A 21,081-nucleotide genomic window follows, 5' to 3' on the forward strand; every position below is an offset into this window, starting at 1 on the left:
TAGCAGCTAAACAATCTAAAACCATATTTTAATAGCATTTTAAGCTGTTATTCTAGAACAGGTAAAGTTCCTCTTAACAGAGAAGAATAAGGTTTTTTGTTCATCAAAAAAAAGAGAAGGATAAGGTTTTCTGTTTCTTAACCAAAATTATCTAGACGAGAAATCTACAGAGATTTTGGTAGGGTTGGTATTAAGTATTAAGTATTAACTATATAACCAGCAAGACTACTCACTAAAGAAACATCTATACACAGGCAACAACATACCCTGGAGAGAAATCTACCATCTTTGTCGAGAGAGGAAGAACTCGTAGTCTGGTTGCCGATTCACGAATTTCACATTCCCCCTGTTAACAACAGTTCTTGCCATTACTGAAGCTGCGGTCTGGAGTGTGTCTAGACGCTCTCTCAAAGTTTCAGAACGGTTCAACCAGTGCGAAGTTTCGTCTTCTGTACTAACTGTTTTCAAGTGCTTAAGTTGGAACCAGCATTCCTCCTGCGTATACAGAACAAAAAAATCACGAGCTCTAAGAAACCGCAGTGGGAATATTGATAGGATGATAAAGGGTAAGTTAGTACGAGCAAAAACAAGAAACCTTTGTATTTCCTGAGACAAAAAGACCGTCAATGAAAGCAAAGAATTTAAATAAATGTAAATAAAATTAAAATTGGAACTCGAAGATTCTAAAATCGTACAAATCGATAATCGTCAGAGATTACAGTCAAAAGCAATGCTTTTCTGCTCTAACATTTTGCTATTAATGTATAAAAAAATACAACAATGATTTCTTGATAGTTATGAAAAAGCATGTGTTATCGTGTATAAGAACACTAATTTTAAGATCGATAGAGCTGCTAAAAGCTCCCACTAAAAGGTTATAAGTGCCAGGATCAAGTTTTTGACTCGGGTCAATATTCTACCAGCACCCTTTACTAGCGCCCTGGGTTTTGTTCATCCACGTCTTCCATTCTCCCTTCCAAAAGGTAAAAGCTAAATATAGGAGCTCGTTAGGGTCACAATATCCCTAACGGTAAATACGTGGGTGAGAAAAAGAGAGTTCTTTGATGGAGCTATCACAGAGAGTTATGTCTATCTATTTACCCAAAAAAATATTGGTTCACCTAACTAAAATTCAGACGTGTTCCAGTCTGAACCTTCTTTAAGAAGTTCTGATTGACTCCACCGTTTTACCTGTCGGTGGAGCCGATCTGAACATTGTTAAGGGGTGCCGGACTGGATGATCCGCACTTTCTTCATCTCTCTCGGATCTGATCTGGTCAGAAAACATTACAGTAGCTACTTCTGTTTCTCCAAGACTGGACTTGTCTTTTGGACTCGTGCCAGTCCGAAACTCTTCATAAACTGAACAGAGTGGAACCAGTCTGTTACTTCTCGAAACGGTTCCACATTCGAAAAACCTCCCAAATAGGCTACATAAATAAAAAAATCATCCAAAAAATAGGGCTTTTGAATTTGACCTAGAATCCGAAATGGAGGTTTTCTTAAGCCCTTTTCTTCGGTTTCTTTCTTCAACAAAGTAACTACCTAACAGAGCTTGAAGAAATCTAGGGATTTTGGTGAAGATTTTGGAGCATAAAATAAAGGAAGAAGATGATGAGGTTGAGTGCTATCAGCCGTTAGTCAAGAGGCGTTTGGTTGAGTAAGCCGGACAGCTTAGAGGAAATCTGATAAATCTAGAGGGCGCAGAGATAAGAAGGTTATAGCTATTTGACCGGGCGCTTTTAGCAACACCCTAAGATCATGTATGCTAGGTTGACGGAGTTCTTGTTCACACCAATGAACACATAAAATCTCATCCAACACCCCACTATTTTTGAGATCTGGAGAGCGCATTTCCATAAAATATTTATTAACAATTAGATGACTTCTCTTATCTCAATCGTCTGACTAAATGGATCCAAAATCAGCCCAAATGAGAGATCCAAACGAGGCAGACATTTTGAGTCGGACAGAAGTGAAGATTATGAAATCTGTCTTGAGTCAATTCATACCTCGAGTAAGATTTCAGATCTGACTTTGAAAAGAAACACACACTAGCTTAGTGTCAAGTAGTGTGTCAACCTATTATGGTCCTTTTAGGATATACCCATTTAGATGCAAAGCTTGTAAGTCATAATATATACCTGAGCCTTGTAACTTTGAAGACCGATAACAGGAGAAACTACACAAGAACCTTCGCCAGTTATATCGGATGGGGTAATTCTGTTAACCAAATGCCCAAGCGAATGATAAGTCAAGAATGCAGCACGAAAATTACCATCCGGTATCCTATAAATCGGATACCATGAAACAGAATACCTGAAAATTCAACGATGTCATAAATTAATGGGTAAACATGATACGCTCCATTCAGAAGATTTTTCAAGCATTAAACACAGAAAAGACTGGTCAGGGTATTTTATTAACCAGGACGAAGGATGCAGGTCACGCAGATCCAAGGAATCCAGCTTTGTCGAATCTCCATATGCTTGATTGCTTGAAGGTCCATCACCTCTAACCAGCTCTTCTATCCTGAATTTTTTAAAATCAGTGTAAGAATCCCCTATGTTCTTATCTTAGTAGTAGCTCAGACGACATATCAGCACCAACTTAGGGGTTCTCCCTTTCAATCAAGCTCGTGCTATTTTAGTACTTGAATCCAACTCCACCTCTATTCATGACTTCATGCAGGAGCGATATATAAAAGTATAAAATGAAAAAAACTTACTTTTCAAACAATGGACGCCTTTGTTGAGGTTGTTCCGATTCAAAATACTCAAAAATGAGTTCTGCGTCCATTTTTCCAATAACAAGAGAATTATTAGATACATCATCTTGAGCCGATAATGGTGAATATTCCGAAGTCGATACGTCCTCTTTAGTCCGAGGTACAATTGCTGGAAGAAATGAAAGATATCCAATACTTGAGGAATCTTTAGAATTCACTCCCTCCCCATTACTACTGCCGCTAGTATCCACAGAATGACTACTACAATTTTTGAACAACTGAACTGCTGACAGAAACGGAACAAAGTATGCTCGAAACTCGAAACTGTCAATACCCATTCTCGTAAAACTCTGATAATCATCTGCCTTAACTTCCAAACCATAACTCCCATGTTTTTCGTACCATCTCCAAAGACTTCCCAAAGAAACATCTGGTATCTCGTGTTTGCATAAAATAGTCTGATCCCTTGAGCAAAGCTTGCACCCAATCTGATGGGATTGACACAGAACAGGAGAAGCAGAGTCTAAAAGTCTCTCGAACTCTGCAAGTGGACAACCAGTCACCCTTTGAACACCTTCAGAAGTACGCTGTACTCTATAAGCATCAATAACAGCTTTTCCTATCTTACTTGAACCAGCTTCAGATACAGAACCATAATGGGTTTGAGATTTCTGATTTAAGTGGCAGTTAACTTCACCAAGTGTGATAGAGCTGTCTCCAGATCTACTTGTGTCATTACATCTAGTACTATCCATTTGGACCTCATCTTTGGAAGGGGAGTGATTCACAATTGAACAACTTGAGCCAATGAATTCATCTGTCGAATCTATTGAAGCTATTGAACAGTGAGACTTGGAAGTAGTCTCCCTCCCTTCAGTTGTATTCACCAACCTACTTTCAAATGGTTCGTCAACAGGTAATGTCAACAAATAATCCGATCTGCTCATACCATTTACTTCAGCACCTTTTCTCAAAATAGGAACCCACTTCTTCATGACACCACCAGAAGTATGCTCTTGCTTTCCATTTTGTGGATAAGAAACTTTAGCTTCTACTTTTAAATATCGACTAGCAGGAAGGTCCTGCCAGTCCTGCTCCTCGACTACATGTTTTGGTTCCAATGAGGCGGATGACTTTGACAATCTTTTACTTTGATTTGGTGCAGTCTGAAAATTCTTCACAAATCTAGCAGAACCACTTTCAAATGGCCTGATGTCATTGAAAGAAACTCGTGAATTCTGAACTGGCACTGATGGACTGGAATCGACAGATTCAGTTTCACCTATTTTTATTCTTTGACCACCAACCGCACAATGGGCACCTGAACCATTGCTGAAGCTTTTGTGGGTACTCACCTGATATGGTGGTACCCCAGATGCTTCCTTTTGTCGCATATTGCTCTTCTTGTGGCGAACAACATTGATTTTACCAGAGTGAGGCCCCTTTCTGTGAGATATGTTATCCTTTGGCCCTGTACTAGATTTTCTTTTCAACTTTTCAGTAACCTTGCCTTCCAACTTCTTGTTTTCATCATTCGAATTTAATGATAAGTCCAAATTATTAACATCCAGAACCCCTTTATGTGTGAGAATGAGAGTTTCATTAACAGGTTCCTGGATGACTTTGTTTCCATTATCTTTCTGCACCATCTTCCAGACGGGATGACCCTTCTCCTTTCCAGTCCGACCAAGAACATTTCTACCATTGCTGAATCTGACTCCGCCAATTGATCTTCCAGCCAATTCTCCAACTTGTTGAGCTCTCTTTCCAACAATAGAAGACAACCCACCATTTTTACGAAGCCTCTCAGCATTCTTATCATCATTAACATCTCTCGAGTAATCCCCATGTAGTAGATATCTCTTTCTATTTCCAGGACCAGTAGAAGAAGTATGATGAAGGTATTCAGATGACTGAGAGAGACTATCTTCTCTATTAGAAGATAGCTCATCAGTACAATCACCAGCACTAGTGCAATCATCAGTGTTCCAACCATCAGAAAGTGAATCCAACATAAGTGATCTGTGCATGTCAGTGAAGACTTCGACCGAGCTATTTTTACAATAGCTAGGTTGTCCCAGATAGGTATCGACAACTTCCCTGTTAAAGGTAGACAACACTTGATCGGTTGGACGAAGGCTATTTGTGGAACTAACAACAATATCATCACCAGTAACATGTTCCGAAGATAATACAATGTCTGGCTCATCAATTGAAATACTGTAAGACGTGTGTGTTCCATGAATAGCAGAATGTATAGCATCATACCCATTTTCTTTTACCTCATTTGTATCAAAACAAATTGTGTGAGATGGTGCAGTAGTTTCCTTACCATTTTCAATCAAATTAGTCAGGGTAATAGGTCCGCCCCCCATAGGTGGGACATTGTTATCATTGATCTTATATACAGAATTTACATGTACATCAACCTCATCTAAAATCTCTGGCCCGGGTGAGGTGTTAGAACAAGAATTTTTTTTTAATTGTTTAACTTTCCTTTTCCCCTTCTTTCTTGAGCTTCTTTTTGCAGGATTATCTGCTTTCACTGTGTCTTTAACACAATAACCTGAGCTTGTAGCATTAGAATCATCATGGAGCAAATAAGACGAACCATTAATAATAAAGGCTTTTTGTTTGGGATTGCCAGAGCTTTTTTTAGTTTTAGTTTTAGTTTTAGTTTTAGTTTGTCCAGTGAGCAAGCTCGTAGTTTTTGATATTCTGCAAGTCCTCGAGTCCTTGCTTTTAGTTCTGAGAGACCTTGAAGAACATGAACTGTTAGGAGCATGACTCGTTTCAGTGCCAACTTGGAACGAGACAGCAGGTTGAGGAGAAAACATACATAAACCATCCATTTTTACATTTGCTCCAGATACTTGATGGCTGCTGTTATCAGATATATATGGAGTGAAAGTCTGAAATGAATCACTCTGAAGTGCTATGGAAGTGAGAGAGAAAAATCTGTAGGATGAATACCATAACAACAACAACAACAAAAGTGAGCTGACAAGTAACAGCTAAGCAGAAATCCAATATTGACAAATAAAATTTCTTGTTAACAGCTACATCCCAATATTTGCTAGTAGACTCACAAAATTACCACCGGCAGTTAAAACAAAATAAATCTTTAATTCCCCATTGATATCAATGGATGCATTTGTAAGTTGGACTTGCATATTTCTTTGGGGAGGATGGGAAGTTTGGGAGAATCACCCATGAATAGGTGTGACATGAGATGCAGAATATGCCATCAGGTGATCCTGCTTATTCACTTTATTACAGGAATACGTTCGAAATGAAAATTTTCACCCATGAGGCCATGACTGACTAACTACTTACCAAGTGAATATATGCTTGGTCTGAAAATTTTGTATGGCAGAGAAAATAAGAAATTGCACTTAAACGAGAATGATTTATCACCATATTATTTTCTTCAAACATATCGCCATGGTTGTCAAGTAGGACTCAAGATAGAATTTTTATAGATTATGCACACCTCAAAGCAATGAAGTAGAAAACTGATAGGAACTTCTAGTAAACCAAGGCAAAGAAAAAGCATAACTAGAGTATAATGAATAAGGATTCTAGAGCTAAGAGTTTAGCTTAAACAGAAGCCAGCAAGTCAAACATATTTCTGTAAGCAATTATGATGTTACCTTTGATAGGAATTCCACCACATGACAGCAGATAGTTCATGATCCTGGAGAAAGATACATACACCCATAAGTTAACAACAAAGAATTATATAGACCAACGTTTAGGAGGTTTAGCTATTACGTGACCTTCAAAGAACTCTGGTCATTCAGTGCCAAGAATTTTCTTGATGTAGAACAAGATACTCCATCTGAAGTTTTCTTTACACCACTATTGTTTCTCCCAAGGGCATAATGCATTATAGGTTGTGCCTGTCGATGCCAATACTAACAAATGAGAATCAGACATTTATATCTCAAAACAAGGGTAATTATTAAAGCAAGTTTTTTGCATCCATCAGGAGCAACAAAAGAACCCAATACAACTATGATATCTAAGGAAAAGAAGAGAAGTAATCAGAGCGGCCCGCATGACTCCTAAGTGATAACAAAATAGAAAACACCAAAGTCACCCATCAGGTAAACCAGAAGTTTAGTTAACCCATGTAGAGTCTCAACACTATTATTCTCTAATACCCAAGAAATGGCCATTCAGAAATTCATGCAGTTAGATCTGAATTATGACAAGTAGATAAGCAGACACTACTAACTCGAGTTTGATACATAAAGCGCAGATTCGACAAAACGGTTGATAAGAACCTAAAAAATGATTTTACTATTGATTTATGGTCTGTCTAGAGCTAATGACTCTCTGTACTACGTCCAATCTAAAAGTCGTTCATACAAAAGTTCACTCAGTTAGAACTTACTTGAAGTTCCTCAAACAAAGATTAGTTAACATGCAAGAAACTGTTTTCTTTGTTAAAAAAAAAAGAAACATGCAAGAAACTGAAAGTTGGATACTTGATATGTAACAGCATGACTGTACAGCAAAATCAGTACCCATACAAACCAAATGTATGCTTCTCTTGAAGCATTCACCTCAGTGGAAAGCCTAGTGTCTCTTGGGTTAGATATAAACAAAGCAGATTTTCGTGGTTTGAGGGATAATACAGATAAACTTAGATACATAATACTATAATAGAAAACAAACAATTCAGGTGGCACAACATTGGTATGCACAGATTACAAATGTAACTTAGAAATGTAACATCTAGTCAAGCATATATTTAAGGATGAAACTGTGTAAAAGAGATACCACTCTATTGCGAAATATTAAGTGATTCACCAAACACCTATTATTTAGTGTTTTGGTATAGATACAATTTTACAAGTGCAGTTAAGGGTGCACGGCGACTGAAGGCACAATATGTCAGGCATATTCAGGGTGGGTTATTTTTATGGCGCGTGCATATTCAAGGTTCAGGAGGAATTTATCCTTTGCCTTTTCCTTCCATTCACTTGGAACTCTTACGTTCTACTCTTCTTTTGAGCGCATTTTCCTATTTCTACATCAGCTTCTTCCTCTTTCCCCCTCTCCCCTTGTCCCGTTTCGGAGATTTCTTTCAGTTTCTTGGTGGCAAGTCACGACTAAGTGAAGCAACAAACAAACAATGTAAAAAACAACAAAGTGCGTAAAGAGACAGGTAGGTAGATCACATTAGACACTTCAAATGACAAATGAAATAGAGAGAAAATATGAAGATCTAAACTATAGTTTTCTACAGGCATGCACGTATGAAGAACCATTATGGTTCCACTCTCACAATCTGTATTTGATTGTTCATAATGAGCCAATAAGTAACTAAAATTTTCAAGGCAGTCACAAGCATCCATTTTCCTTTCCCTTCAATATTTTATAGCCTTGTTACATTTTTTACTTGTTGGTAGCGATCACTTAAACTTACTTCCAAGATTTACTTTAGATTTTAGAACTATTTTTCGATAGCTTTGTAGCACGGTGCGCTTGAGGGGAAGCTGAAATTTTTTTTCTACGAAATTACAGTATTTAACCATAAACAAAAAAGTTACAGTACTAAGGTATCCTTTTACAAGTATTTTATTCATTGATTCATTTTCCCCATTTGTTTGCATATAGTAAGGCGTGCCTTTTTGTGCCTTAGGCTTTGTTAAGGACCCACTTAGTGCAGACGCTATACCAAAGTTGCTTGCTCCAAATGTTTGGAGGAGCAATATCCAAGTAGGCCCAAGGCGCACCCTGGGTCTTTTGCTTCATCTAGCCTTGACTACTTTGATAGACACTTCATCAAGAATTACATATGAACGAGCAAGAGATCTATTACAAACTAAAATAGCTTCTCAAGTACAAATAAATATAGAAGTAAAATACCTCCCCACAGGTTGCTACTGCACGAGATATCATTGTGACATGCTTCTCGTCTTGAGAGTTGCACCCCGTAATTGTGCAAGTAATATATGTAACTAAAGATTATAATACAGCAATGCAGCAAAATAGCCCTAAGCAACATAAAAATTTGATTGCTCAAAAGAAAATTCTCCTCAACGTTATACTCTAACCCTTGCGTACCGTGTACCTGATTCTCCATACCCTTTTTGGAAGGGTTCGCGATCCAGTACCCTAAATTTAGCGTACCAGATTCTTCAGTCTTAATTAATCCAATTTCTCTGTAAAAACGTATAAGCTCCACTACTAAGGTAGTTAACTACAAGATTTTTTTTATTCAACTAGTTAAAATTTGAAGTTTTATGGACATAGAATGTTTGAGCATAGGTGTATCTATTAGATATGCATCACTAAAAGTTTATATTCAGGAAAATAACCAAAAAAGTCCCGAAGAGGTATACCCCTAGTGTACCCGATTCCCACATGGTAGCGTATTGCGTACCACGGTACCAGTACCACATACCAAAGCGATCTGCTTAGCAGGTAAAATTGATCGTCCTCCGACTTTTTCTTATGTTTTACAGTAAGTGATTTTGTATTTGAATCATTGAATTTCAAGGGAATCTAAATAAGAAGAGAGATATTTAAGATAATCCAATAAACCAACAAATATAAATTACCTCGAAAATTTTCAATCGAGACAGAAATTCAAGATGAGGCACCATCTAAGTCTGAACAACCAGAATCTAAATATGCAACACTCCAATCAAAAACCAACTGAAAACATGAAGAACCCAACGAAACACAAACACCTTCCGATTTCAAATAGAAAACAATAAACGAAATATGAAGATTCACAAAACCAAAAAAAGAGCTCTGACTTGCTTACATGTCTAATTTAAAGACCCCTAGAGAGACAGAGAGAGAGAGAGGAGGGGAGAGTTTTCCGGGAAAACCTAAACGCACAAAATTATTTGTTCTCAAATAGAAACGAACAAAATTGGCTAAAGTTTAACAAAACTCAGCTAAATATGAGGAAGAAATGAAAATTCTTCTATGGCTATACTACTAAAACAAATGAAACAAATCTAATAGAACCTGAAAAAAGTGATTGAATCTGAAAGAGCATACCCTAAATTTAACTGATACTGATAATAATAGAATCAAACTTGATGCTAAATTTATCAAAATAGAAGGAAAAATCAATGGAAAGTGAAAATAGACCTTTGGTTATAGGATAGAGCTTTCTCTGTTTTACTTTCTTTTGGAGTAATGATTAGGTAGCTATATTTCTTCGATTACTGATTCCATCTACTGATCTTCCTTGTTTATCAATTCAATCTCTAGAGAGAGAGAGAGAGAGAGAGCTGTCTAGTGTCTAGTGAGGGTCGAGTAGATAGAGTATGGAACGTTGCACAGAGTGTGGAGAGTTGTGCGTAAATAGTTTTCCAACCCAAAGAAATGAAGTAATTCGTTGGTGGCCCTCAATTTTTGAAAAATGTTACTACGGCCCGCATATATTCCAGTCGAAGCCGACAAAAGTATGTGTCCGGACACGATTTAGAGAAATAGTATATTTTACGTTCTCTCTCTAAGTTTTGGTCGGATCTCTTTAAATTTTAACCGCATATAACTTTTTTATTGGTCAGCGCTTTGGGGAAAGCTAAATAGTTTCCGGGGTGTGAAATTTTAAAAGGAATATGTAGAATTTTAGAAATTTTCCGGGGAAATAAATTTTAAGGGGAAATAAAAAAAACACTCCACCTCACCTCACTCTCTCTCCACCTCACCTCTCTCTCTCTTCTCCCACAAGGTCGCCGGCCGGAAAATTTTCCGGCCAGCGACCATTAAAAAAAAAAGTATTTTCACTTTATCTCCCTCCTCTCTCTCTCTAAATTTTTTTTTTCTTCTTCTTCTCTCTCTCTCTAGAACAAATCTAGAGAGAGAGAGAGGCTGTTGAAGGTCCTGTTCGGGACCTTCATCAGATCTGATGAAGGTCCCGAACGGACCTTCAACAGGTCCTCTCTCTCTCTAGATTTGTTCTAGAGAGAGAGAGAAGAAGCAAAAAAAAAAATGAAAAAGTTTTTTAGAGAGAGAGGAGGGAGAGAGTGATTTTTTTTTTTTAATGATCGCCGGCCGGAAAATTTTCCGGTCGGCGACCTGTCGGAGAAGAGAGAGTGGTGGGGAGAGAGAAGATGAGGTGGAGAGAGAGAGAGCTGAGGTGGAGAAGCTATTTTGCTTTCCCCCTAAATAAAATAGTCAAACAAAATTGACCAATTTTTGACCAAGTCTTCACACCCCGGAAACTATTTACCTTTCCCCAAAGCGCTGGCCTTTTTATTAGACTTTGGCTTTCAATAAGACATATATCTACGAAGGATTTTTATTCTCCTTATAACAAGATTCACTTTCAATAGTTTTTTGAGTTATTTTCCAAATAACCCCCAACATTGTGACCAGTTTCCTGCCTAGCCTCCTATTTTGTCAAAAATACCCAGATAACCCCCTTTTTGAGTTACCATTATAATACCGTTAACCAGTCATCAATTCTCTCTCCTCCATCTCATCATCTCTCTCTGTCACCTCATATTCTCGCCACCTCATCGTCTTCACCGGCGAAGGTCGTCGGCCTGCCAATTTTCCGGCAGACGACCTTCAAACATAAAATTCTCTTTTCTCCATCTAATCATCTCTATCTGCCACCTCATCGTCTTCACTGGCGAAGGTCGCCGGACGGTCAATTTTCCGGCCGACGACCTTCAAACATAAAAAAAAGTATTTTCTCACTCCCCTTTTTCTATAAAAATTTTTTTCACTCTTCTCTCTCTCTCTAAATGCTCCGGCGAATGGGTTTCCCTTCGTCGGAGCTAGGTCTGTTCGCCGGAAAATTAGTTGGTCGGCGACCTTCGCCAATGAAGACGATGAGGTGGTAGAGAGAGATGATGAGATATAGGAGAGAGAATTGATGGCTGGTTAACGGTGTTATAACGGTAACTCAAAAAGGGGGTCATTTGGGTATTTTTGACAAAGTAGGGGGCTAGGCAGGAATCCGGTCACAAAGTTGGGGCTATTTGGGAAATAATCCTATTTTTTTCTCACACAAAAAACTCTGAAAAAACGACAATTTTTCGTTGTTCTAGCAACCGGGTTATCAAATCTTTCAAATTTTAATTGCAGAATGTAACTTGCAAACTTGATTTGCAGATCTTGTAAATTTAATTTATAGAATGCAATCTTGGTTTAGAGATCTTTCAAATTCGATTGGCATAATGCAATTTGGTTTTCAGTGTTGGGTTTTAGTCTCACCTAGTGTTCTAGTCAGAATTTCAAACATCTCACATGTGTTTAACACTAGCTACCAAGATCACATGCAAGAACTAAAATGAGTTAGTAGATTACCTTAATCGATTTCCTATCGAGGTAAATTCGATGTCTTTATCCCAAAGATGAGAGCTTCAATTGTTGCTCCTCTACTTGAGACACCCGAGCAAGTTGACTTGATCTCCCTTCTTTAATGTAAGCTAAGACCTTATTAAAGGCTGAGAAGAAAAATTCTTCTTCTTTGACTAGATAGATAAGTTGGGAGTTTTTTCTTTAAAATTTCTCTCTCTCCACTTGACGTTGTAGAGATTGATTTTCTCTAAAGAATTCACACCTTTTCTGTTCTCTAATGAGTTCTTATATAGAAAACCCTAGAGTAGAATCATGTTCAAACTAGGATTCAATATGGACCACAAAAAAGATAAGACTCAGAAACCCTTTCTGAGCAAGACTCCAGATGGGAGTTTAGTCCCATCTGGACTCCTTTATTCTGGCCGACTCCTTTATTCTGGCCGCCCAGGGCAGCCCCTTAATGGGCTGGGCCTGGTCGACCCACTTAATGTAGGCGGCCACAACATGGCCGCCCCATTCCCTTTTGGTCAGGGCCTTCTTTCGGGCCCGGTCCTACCTATCTTTTTTCAGACTCTTCTGAACCTTTTGGGCTTATCAAACTGGATCTAACCCATATATTTGTCTAGTTCTCTCCGATCAAGCCACCACTCTTTGGTGTAACCTGTTGTAGGATCCATCCTATGTTAACCGCGAATCACCGAAGTGATCCGACGATTGTAGTTGGCTTCTAGCTAAGCATTACGATCCCTAATTCGACCGGACTATATGATCTTCTGGATAAAGTCATCATAATCCTATTTGACAAATTTAGCGCATTGTCATCTTGGTCGAATATGACACTCTTTCAAGAAGGACATCTCCTTCAGACCGAAATGACTTATTCTTTATACAGACCTTGCAAACTCAATTAGCTGAATGCAAACAAAGTTCGCAAAATCAAGCGAACTCTTTGCAAAACTCTTTCCACTCACGATTCTGCCAAATACTCTTTATCGATTTCTTCATCGATCTATCCTTTCGAATTGAAAAAGAATATTTAAAAATCCAACATATAAGAAACGAAAATGAAATCTTCAACTTCATATTCAATACTATTATGGTTCGATAACTTTTGATCGGGTTCTTATGGATTTGTTTCATATATAGCTTCAGATATGATTTAGAGCTTCATAGCAAAAATAACAGGTTCACAACCTTTTATCGTCTAGTAATAATTGGCTTTACAACGGAGACTATTCGAGTGATTATTGAATAATAATCGTCTTTGCGCAATTTTCTTTATGGAGGTGCTTCCAATCTAAATATCCTCTTTTCATATTTGACCTTTCTTTATACGATTAGCTAGGTGTTTGATCTATCTGATTTTGATGAATCTATTTTCTTAAGAAAAAAATCTTGCTTTGCAAAGCCATCTCTCATGGGTGAGAGCTAGATGAAACCCTAGAAAATAGCCATGGATATGAATCCAAACATGAAAATGACAAGTTGGAGTCAGAACTACTACTGTAGGTTACCTTGATGGAGGGGAAGATGAAGGTTGAATCATTATAGACAAAGAGAAAGTAAATGTGGAGATAGATAAATGAAAGTGAATAGGACCTAAAAAAAAAAATTGGTTCTATTATTTTAAACATCTTTGACAATTATATATATATTATGACATATTTTAGTTATTTCAAAAAGTCAAGTGTTTTTTACTTATTAGGTACAATACATTGACTTTTTTTTAACAAAAACATCTATTGATAATTAGATATGGACATGTCCGAGATGTTACATTGTGATATCGCACAAGAAGGAAAACATGATGAAACACAAGTCTTAGTTTTCCTAGAGTTCACAGCAAGATTATGAGCTTTACTGTTGAACTTTCTATTAACATAAGCAAAAGAAAGTTTATCAAAATAAGGAGCAAGATCCCTAATAGAGATTAGAGTATGCTTTGAAGTCCAATGAACTGAGTTCTTTCTTCCATTAAAAAAGTTGCACACATTCACTGAGTCTCCTTCCAAAATGATGTTTCTGAAACCATGTTCTTTCGCCCATTCGATCCCATGCAAGCAAGCTTTCCCCTCCCCTTCATCTACTGATCTGCTGCTGTTGAATCTTGATTGCTCTGCAATTTTTGATCCTGTTGAATCAGTAATAATAATAGCAACATAAGAATGAAGATATTCTTTATCCCAAGCCACATCATAGTTAATTTTCAAAGTTCCTATAGGTGGTGGAGTCCAGGTGTTAGCTTTAGAATTTTGTGAGATATGATAAGTTCTCAGTAAAGTAGTTTGGCTGTTCATCGAACTATTGATCAAAGCTATAATATTATTCAAGTTGAGTTGTTTTCCTTGAAAGACAATCTCACATCTATGCTTCCATAATTCCCAAAGAAGGATTGACACTTTTTCCATGATAGAGAGTGTGTTAGGTAGTTCTATATGTTGATCAATGAATTTCAATCTGAAAAACCAATCTTCAAAAGTGGGGGGTGGATCTAACTGCTGGTGGGATGGAATGAAATGGTCAAACAAAGCTGTAGTAACTCTGCATTCATGGATCAGATGGATGATAGATTCATTAGATTCTTGACACAAAGGACATAAAGCTCGGATGTTGTTCATGTATATTTGAAGTAAGTTATTCAGTGGAAGAACATTTTGAGCAATCTTCCATAGAAAAAGGACTCTTAACTTCCAAAGAGCTTTCCAGAGATCAGTTCTGTTGTTGGAGTGTGTGTCTGATCTGTGTATCAGATGCTTATATAAGGATGAAACTGAAAATGAACCTGAGTGGGCAAGGTTCCATTTTTTTGTATCCTTTCCAGAAGTTAGTGGGATGGTAAGAATTTTAGTGATTACTTCTGGAGGAAAGAGATTGTTCAGAAGATGTTGGTTCCAGGTTTTGTCATTGTTGATGAGTTGAGAAACTTTGCAATAACCCATGCTATTATTTGTGAAACCCAGGAACTGAATACCTGGTATCCATGAATCAGTCCAGATGTTAACCTGAGTTCCATCTCCTATATCCCATTTGATATGCTTGTCTATTTGTTCCTGATTTCTACTGATATTTTTTCAGACCCAAGAAGCATTGGAAGGACAATGTAAATTAGATTGACTAGAGAAACCATATTTAGCTTCCATGAACTTTACCCATGTACTATCTGGTTGAGTTCTGATAACCCAATTAAGCTTACTCTTGGGAGATATATTATCTATTTGTGTGTTTCTAAATCCCAATCCTCCCATAGTTTTTGGTCTGCAGATAGAGTTCTAGCCTTTCAAATAGAGTTTCCTAGTGTTAGATTGTTTCCCCCACCAAAAATCTCTCTGAAGAGATGTGATGTTATTTTTAATCTTTTTGGGGAGATTAAAAATCGCCATCTGGTATTTTGGGGCAGCTGAGAGAGAGGACCTTATCAATTCTCCTCTTCCAGACTGAGATAGAAGGTTTTTCTTCCATGTACTGAGTATTTGGTGAAGCTTATCAAGGATAGAAAGAAAAGGAACAATTTTTGATTTGCCAATGAATATATTAGTTCCTAAATATGGGTCTCTGTGTTTGATATAATGGACTTTCAGAATTCTAGAAGCCAACTTACCATGCTTATGATGAACATTTGAGCTGAAGAAAATGCCACTTTTATGAAAATTGATAAGTTGTCCTGAGATGAGACCAAATTGGTTTAGAAGATCTAGGAGATGATGAACTGAGGGGATGCCCATCTTTATGAAGAGAAGACAATCATCAGCAAAAAGAAGGTGAGATATACTATTAGAGGTTTGAGTGACTTTAAAACCCTGCAGATAGCCTCTAGATTCAGCTTCAAGAAGCATTCTGCTTAAAGCTTCCATGCATATTATAAACAAATAAGGGGAAAGTGGATCTCCCTGCCTAAGACCTCTGGAAGGAGAAAATGAGGGACCTGGGATGCCATTGAGAAGAACAGAGGAAGTTGCAGTAGAGATGCATTGAGATATCATTTGACAGAAATCCTCTGAGAATCTCAGTCTTCTCAAGATATTTAGAAGAAAAGACCATTCTACTCTGTCAAAAGCTTTACTCATATCAAGTTTTAGACCTAGGTATTTCTGTTTCCCTTTTTGTATTTTCATGGAATGAGCTATTTCAGTAGCTAGGAGTATATTATCTGTACCATGTCTACCTGGGATAAAAGCACTCTGACAGGGATTGATAAATAAATTGAGATGAAGTTTCAGCCTATTTGCCAGGATTTTTGAGATGATCTTATAAGTAGTATTGCATAAGCTGATAGGTCTGAATTCAGTGGGAGATGTTGGATTTTTAGACTTGGGTATAAGAGCTATATGTGTTTGATTGATCTGAGGAGCTATGATTTTATGAGTGAAAAACTCTTGCACCATTTTGATAGTGTCCCTAGAGACCAAATCCCAGTTTTGATGGAAGAAAGAAGGGGAGAATCCATCTGGACCAGGGGATTTATCTGCTTTGAGCCTATGCACTACTATTTCAATCTCTTCTGAAGTTGGTATAGATGTGAGAAAAGAGTTTGTTTCTGAACTTATGGTTGGTTTGAATAATTCATCTATATGATGAGTAGAAGGAGCTGAATTGGTTGAAAGAAGTTTGTTGAAATGATGGTGTAATATATCTTCTAATTCATTGTTCTTGACTATCCATTCTCCAGATTCATTCTTTAATCCCTTAATTCTATTGTTTCTGGCTCTGGCAGAAGCTAAGGCATGGAAGAATTTTGTGTTTCTGTCTCCTAAAGATACAATATTATCCCTAGATTTCAGTTTCCAGAACTTTTCTTGTTGATCTAGCAATGAGTTTAGCTGAGTAATTAGGACAGAATACTGAGTATTATCTTTACAATTCTCCACTCTTTTAGCTAAGCTGTTAATTTGAGTCAGTAGACTATTGTAATTTTTCCTATCCCATTCTTGAAGTACAGATTGAAGACCAATCAATTTGTTGTGGACTCTAACTGAAGGGTGATCAGATCTATAAGAGACCCAGTGATTGTTAATCAGAGTAGAGCATTCTTTATCCTCAAACCAGTTGGGATTATATCTGAATGGCTTTTTGCCTTGACTAGATTGAGTTACTGTGTTGAGGAGGATAGGGTTATGGTCTGATCTTAGCCTTGGGAGATGAGTTACTATAGAATGAGGATAAAGATCTAACCAATCTTGAGTAACCATTGCTCTGTCTAAGTGTTGTTGAACCAAAGAGGTACCCGATTTATTATTGGTCAAGGTAAATGAATTCCCCGTGAAAGGAATGTTCATAAATCCTAAATCCAATATGAATGAAGTTATAGAGGTGATTTGAAGATTTGAAATATTGTTTCCCCCTTCTTTATCTGTTGGGTAAAATATGATATCAAGATCACCTATGATTAGCTGAGGTTTATTATCCCCTCCAACTTGTTGAACATAGTTATGAAATCCTACCCAAAATTCTTTTCTTTTAGTGCTGTTAGGTTCACCATATATAAACATAATGGACTGTTGAATGTTATCACTAGGATTTAAAACTGAGACATGAATTCAGTTGGTACAAGTATGAATAACTTTGACTTGAAAAGAATTCTTGAAAGCCACTACTAATCCTCCACTCAAACCAATAGGAGGTTCTGTAATGATATTCTCGTAATTTGATTTGTTGATGAAGTTTGTGACAAAGTTATTATTCTGCTTAGTTTCTGATAAGAAAAGGAAATCTGGTTGGTGAAGTCTAATAAGCTTACTAAGTTGAAATCTAGTGGTTTTTCCACCAAGGCCCTGGCAATTCCAACTCATAATAGAAAGAGGAAAATTTGTATGCATTTTGAAATTAAGAATTGGAGGGATTAAGTAATTACCTAGGAGAAAGAAATTAATATATAGGAAAACATATATAGCAGTACTAAGTGGGAGTGAATTAGTTACCTGAGTGTTAGGGGCAGGTGTAGTGCTAGCTGATTCGTTTGTAGCCTTCTGACTTTGAATCACAGTTGAGTTCTGGATCTGAGAAGCATTATTGTTATTTCCCTGAGCCGGTGATGACCTATTGGTATTACCTTCTTTAACTGAAGTTAAATTGTTGGTAACTTTGACTGACATTTTGGGTTTATAGCTTCTTGGCTTTCTCGGCTTAGTAAGTGGTTCTTTGGGTGAGGGACCAAACAGATGATCGAAATTAATGTCTTCAAAGGTGGTGGGGATAGAAGGAATTTCTTTAGCAGAGAAAGGTGCACAGACAAAAGGCCTATCTATGGGTATAGAGTTAATGGCAGAGGTGACATTAGAGTTCCAAACTTAATCAAGATGATTGATAGAGGTATGATCTTTATGTTTCTTCCATAATTGCTCTAATCCCACTAAGAAAGATTCAGTGTCATCAAAAATGGTACCTTTCACGAGATTTTCATCACTCAGATACTTCCTTTTCTCACTATATGCTTCTGTCGACAGATCCTGCTGAAATAAGGGTTCCTTGCCTTTACTCTTCTGTGTCTGGGTATCCAAAATGGGAGCAGTTGGTTGGGTTGTGGGTTCTTGGATCCGAATACCCGACCCTCTAGGAACCAGTCCCCCTTTATCCTGGTTTTCTTTGAGAAAAAACTATGTCCAGCTGGAAGTGCTAGCCAGATCTGAAGTCTGACTCCTAGTAGTGTGGATGATGGGTGGAGTATCTGTGTTCACAACAGGGGATGAATTCTCTCTGACTCGGTTAGAGTTGTTAGGAATGATGGAATGGATCATGGAGGGGTTAGAATAAACTAAAGATTCTAACGTAATGGGAAGAGGAGAATTGATTGTAGTTGCAGAGGTGTGGTTAGGGTTTTGATCTAAAGGATTCTGACAAGGGTAAGATGAGTGATCAATGATACGACAATAGAGACATGTAGATTTAGGAAAAGGAAAGAAACGATAATCTATCATGATCTTGTCATCTTCTAGTTGAACGATCGTACCAGTGGGATAGGGTTGAGACACATCCCAAACAACATCAACTTTTATTTTGTTTCCAGAAATGAAAGCTCTTTGAGAAGGGTGGAATCTAAGGATATGACCCAAAGGACTAGCAATAACCCTAATATCTTCTTCAAACTGTAAACAGGTAGGGATAGGTGAAAGTTGAACAGTAAAGACATCAAACTTGAGAGGTATAGTTTCAGGGTTAGTTTCTGTTGTCATTGCATGAAGGATGAGAAGGTAATCTAAAATAATGTAAGGCTTGTTGATAAGCACTCTATCTCTGTCTTTCTCAACTTGGAAAGTGAAGATGAAATATTTCTGCCTATTTGGGATGGGTTCTATAGAGTAAGTAAATGATACTTCCCATTTTCGTTTGAGTTGATTTTGAATTTTATAGATGGGAATAAAGTGATGACTGCATAATCTACCTATGAGCTTCTTGTTCAAGTTTAGAGAGTCCATGCTTCTGCTCATTCTCTTAGGAAGATAGACAACCGAATCACTTTCTTTAGGTATATTAAGTTGCTTTTCCATGATCGATGTAAGCTTAGTAACTTCTAATATTGATGGTATTGGATTTACAGGGTTAGAGGTGGATGAGGATACAGGGGTAGCAGAGTTGGAATTTGATGAAGATGGGTTGTGGGGAGTAGTTGTGGAAGATGAAACGTTAGGTTCCATAGCTGGGTTAGCGTGAGGGTTAATTGGTGTAGCTTGGCTAGTTAAGGCAGAGTTGCATGCAATCCACATTTCAAAAGCAACGTGTCCATCTTTGAGTTTTGTGCAGGGGTTGGTGAGGAATATTTGTGGGTAGTTTGGGTTCTCGATGAAACCACCATTTAAAACCCCCAGTTTCGAAAATATGATCTGCCTGATTCGAAAGCTCTGATCTTCGAGGATCAAATTGTGATGAAGCCCTATTCCCCAAGAAGTATTACATAAGGATGACGTAATGTGGGTGGAGTGAAGATTTTTAACCACGTGTCGTCTTCCTTCCTTCTTAATGTTATGCCACTTGTCCCTGTGATTCATTGTCATTGGACTACAGCCGGAGCTAGCACTCACCTGTAATTATCCGAGAGAAGCTATGTTAATAGTAGGAAATAACAAGAAGAAATGGATAAATCCAGGAAGGCTAAGGATTTATAAAACACAATATAGAATTAAAGAGAAATAAGTAAAGTGAAGAAGAGTAACAACAGAGTTAAGATCTAAAAGAGGATAGCATAGTATTCGAGATCCCTAAATAATTTAGATTTGGATCTGGGTAGATTATGAGCTTCAATAACTATTCAATGTATACTCGTTCCTTGTAATCTTCACGTAAGATTGATTGATCTCTTCCCTGCAATTGGGCCAGGGTTCCCTTACCTCCGATTATCGGCTGAAGTTGATGATCAAGGTTTCAGCACCACTATTTATGGGTTAATCAATTTTTACTATTTTCTCATCTTCTCTCTGACTTTTTCCTTGTTGGGTTAATCACTCTCTCCTCTCATTGATCTATCTCTCCTCTGAAATTGATAACACAATACATTGACTCAAATACTCATTTTCTATGCCCAATGTTTTGGGGAAAAAAAGATCATAGTAAAAAAATTCCCCTGAACATTCATCCATCTTCTGACGACGTCGACCGACTCTTGGCCGATGACTAATCGTCGGATTTTTTTTGTCTTCTACCTTTTCTCACCTTCATTTGTTTCTTTCTCCCTCACTCTCTTTTTTCCTTTTTTTTATTTCTCCACCTCTTTCGCTCTCTCACTCTCCTTTTTTTCTCTGCCTTCCCACACATTCTCTAAGGAGAGGAACTCATTGGCGAAACCATTTGGTTGGATCCGGGGGTTCCAGATTCAAAGACGCTTCTGGCGAAAAGGCCCTCCCCTTCTCTAGAACATATAGGTAAAAAAAGAAAAGAAAAACAAAATAGAGAGAAAGAGAAAAACGAGATATATATATATATATATATATATATATATATATATATATATATATATATATATAGAGAGAGAGAGAGAGAGAGAGAGGAAGGGTTTGGAACCAAGAAAGGAGATATCATCTCTAATAATGAACCCTAATGGAAGAAGAGACTCATTTACATCTATTTGGTACTTGCCC

At 37.5% G+C, this 21,081-nt stretch overlaps 2 protein-coding genes across 14 annotated transcripts; both read right to left on the minus strand.

Annotated features, from left to right (window-relative positions):
- LOC147566403 (uncharacterized) lies at nucleotides 1-10,109 on the minus strand. 13 transcript variants are annotated; one of them, XM_086652901.1, is made up of 9 exons: nucleotides 9,513-9,625; nucleotides 9,304-9,400; nucleotides 8,609-8,904; nucleotides 6,508-6,630; nucleotides 6,382-6,425; nucleotides 2,729-5,686; nucleotides 2,428-2,532; nucleotides 2,145-2,319; nucleotides 1-495 (listed from the first exon to the last, which is right to left on the minus strand). In XM_086652901.1, exons 3-9 carry the CDS (start codon nucleotides 8,639-8,641, stop codon nucleotides 280-282), a joined length of 3,654 nt encoding a protein of 1,217 aa, XP_086509027.1. In that variant the 5' UTR covers nucleotides 8,642-8,904; nucleotides 9,304-9,400; nucleotides 9,513-9,625; the 3' UTR covers nucleotides 1-279. The 13 variants fall into 13 exon arrangements, with proteins under 13 accessions (XP_086509027.1, XP_086509026.1, XP_086509024.1 ...); XM_086652900.1 differs by lacking the exons at nucleotides 9,304-9,400; nucleotides 9,513-9,625 and adding an exon at nucleotides 9,848-10,040; XM_086652898.1 differs by lacking the exon at nucleotides 8,609-8,904 and having other exon boundaries at nucleotides 9,513-9,756.
- Nucleotides 10,110-13,755: 3,646 nt separating this feature from the next.
- Nucleotides 13,756-19,995, minus strand: LOC147566404 (uncharacterized). The gene is made up of 5 exons (XM_086654477.1): nucleotides 18,960-19,995; nucleotides 17,932-18,071; nucleotides 17,625-17,784; nucleotides 15,428-17,537; nucleotides 13,756-15,076 (listed from the first exon to the last, which is right to left on the minus strand). The coding sequence occupies exons 1-5, from the start codon at nucleotides 19,993-19,995 to the stop codon at nucleotides 13,756-13,758; spliced, it is 4,767 nt and encodes a 1,588-aa protein (XP_086510603.1).
- Nucleotides 19,996-21,081: the final 1,086 nt, after the last annotated feature.

This window comes from Eschscholzia californica, unplaced genomic scaffold (assembly GCF_041429995.1).
Source record: "Eschscholzia californica isolate CP2 unplaced genomic scaffold, dmEscCali1.0.p SCAF_1, whole genome shotgun sequence".
Classification (NCBI taxonomy): Eukaryota; Viridiplantae; Streptophyta; class Magnoliopsida; order Ranunculales; family Papaveraceae; genus Eschscholzia; species Eschscholzia californica.

Excerpts from the sequence above, each read along its gene's own strand:
- LOC147566404 (XM_086654477.1), bottom strand. The coding sequence starts at position 19,995 with ATGAATCACAGGGACAAGTGGCATAACATTAAGAAGGAAGGAAGACGA. Across the intron at positions 17,785-17,931 it reads CACCTGCCCCTAACACTCAG|GGCCTTGGTGGAAAAACCAC; the intron begins GTAACTAATTCA and ends TGGAATTGCCAG. Across the intron at positions 17,538-17,624 it reads CATTACAGAACCTCCTATTG|TTTTAAATCCTAGTGATAAC; the intron begins GTTTGAGTGGAG and ends TTCATGTCTCAG.
- LOC147566403 (XM_086652898.1), bottom strand. The coding sequence starts at position 9,348 with ATGGTGCCTCATCTTGAATTTCTGTCTCGATTGAAAATTTTCGAG. Across the intron at positions 6,426-6,507 it reads ATGACCAGAGTTCTTTGAAG|GATCATGAACTATCTGCTGT; the intron begins GTCACGTAATAG and ends ATCTTTCTCCAG. Across the intron at positions 496-2,144 it reads TTCAAAGTTACAAGGCTCAG|GAGGAATGCTGGTTCCAACT; the intron begins GTATATATTATG and ends CTGTATACGCAG.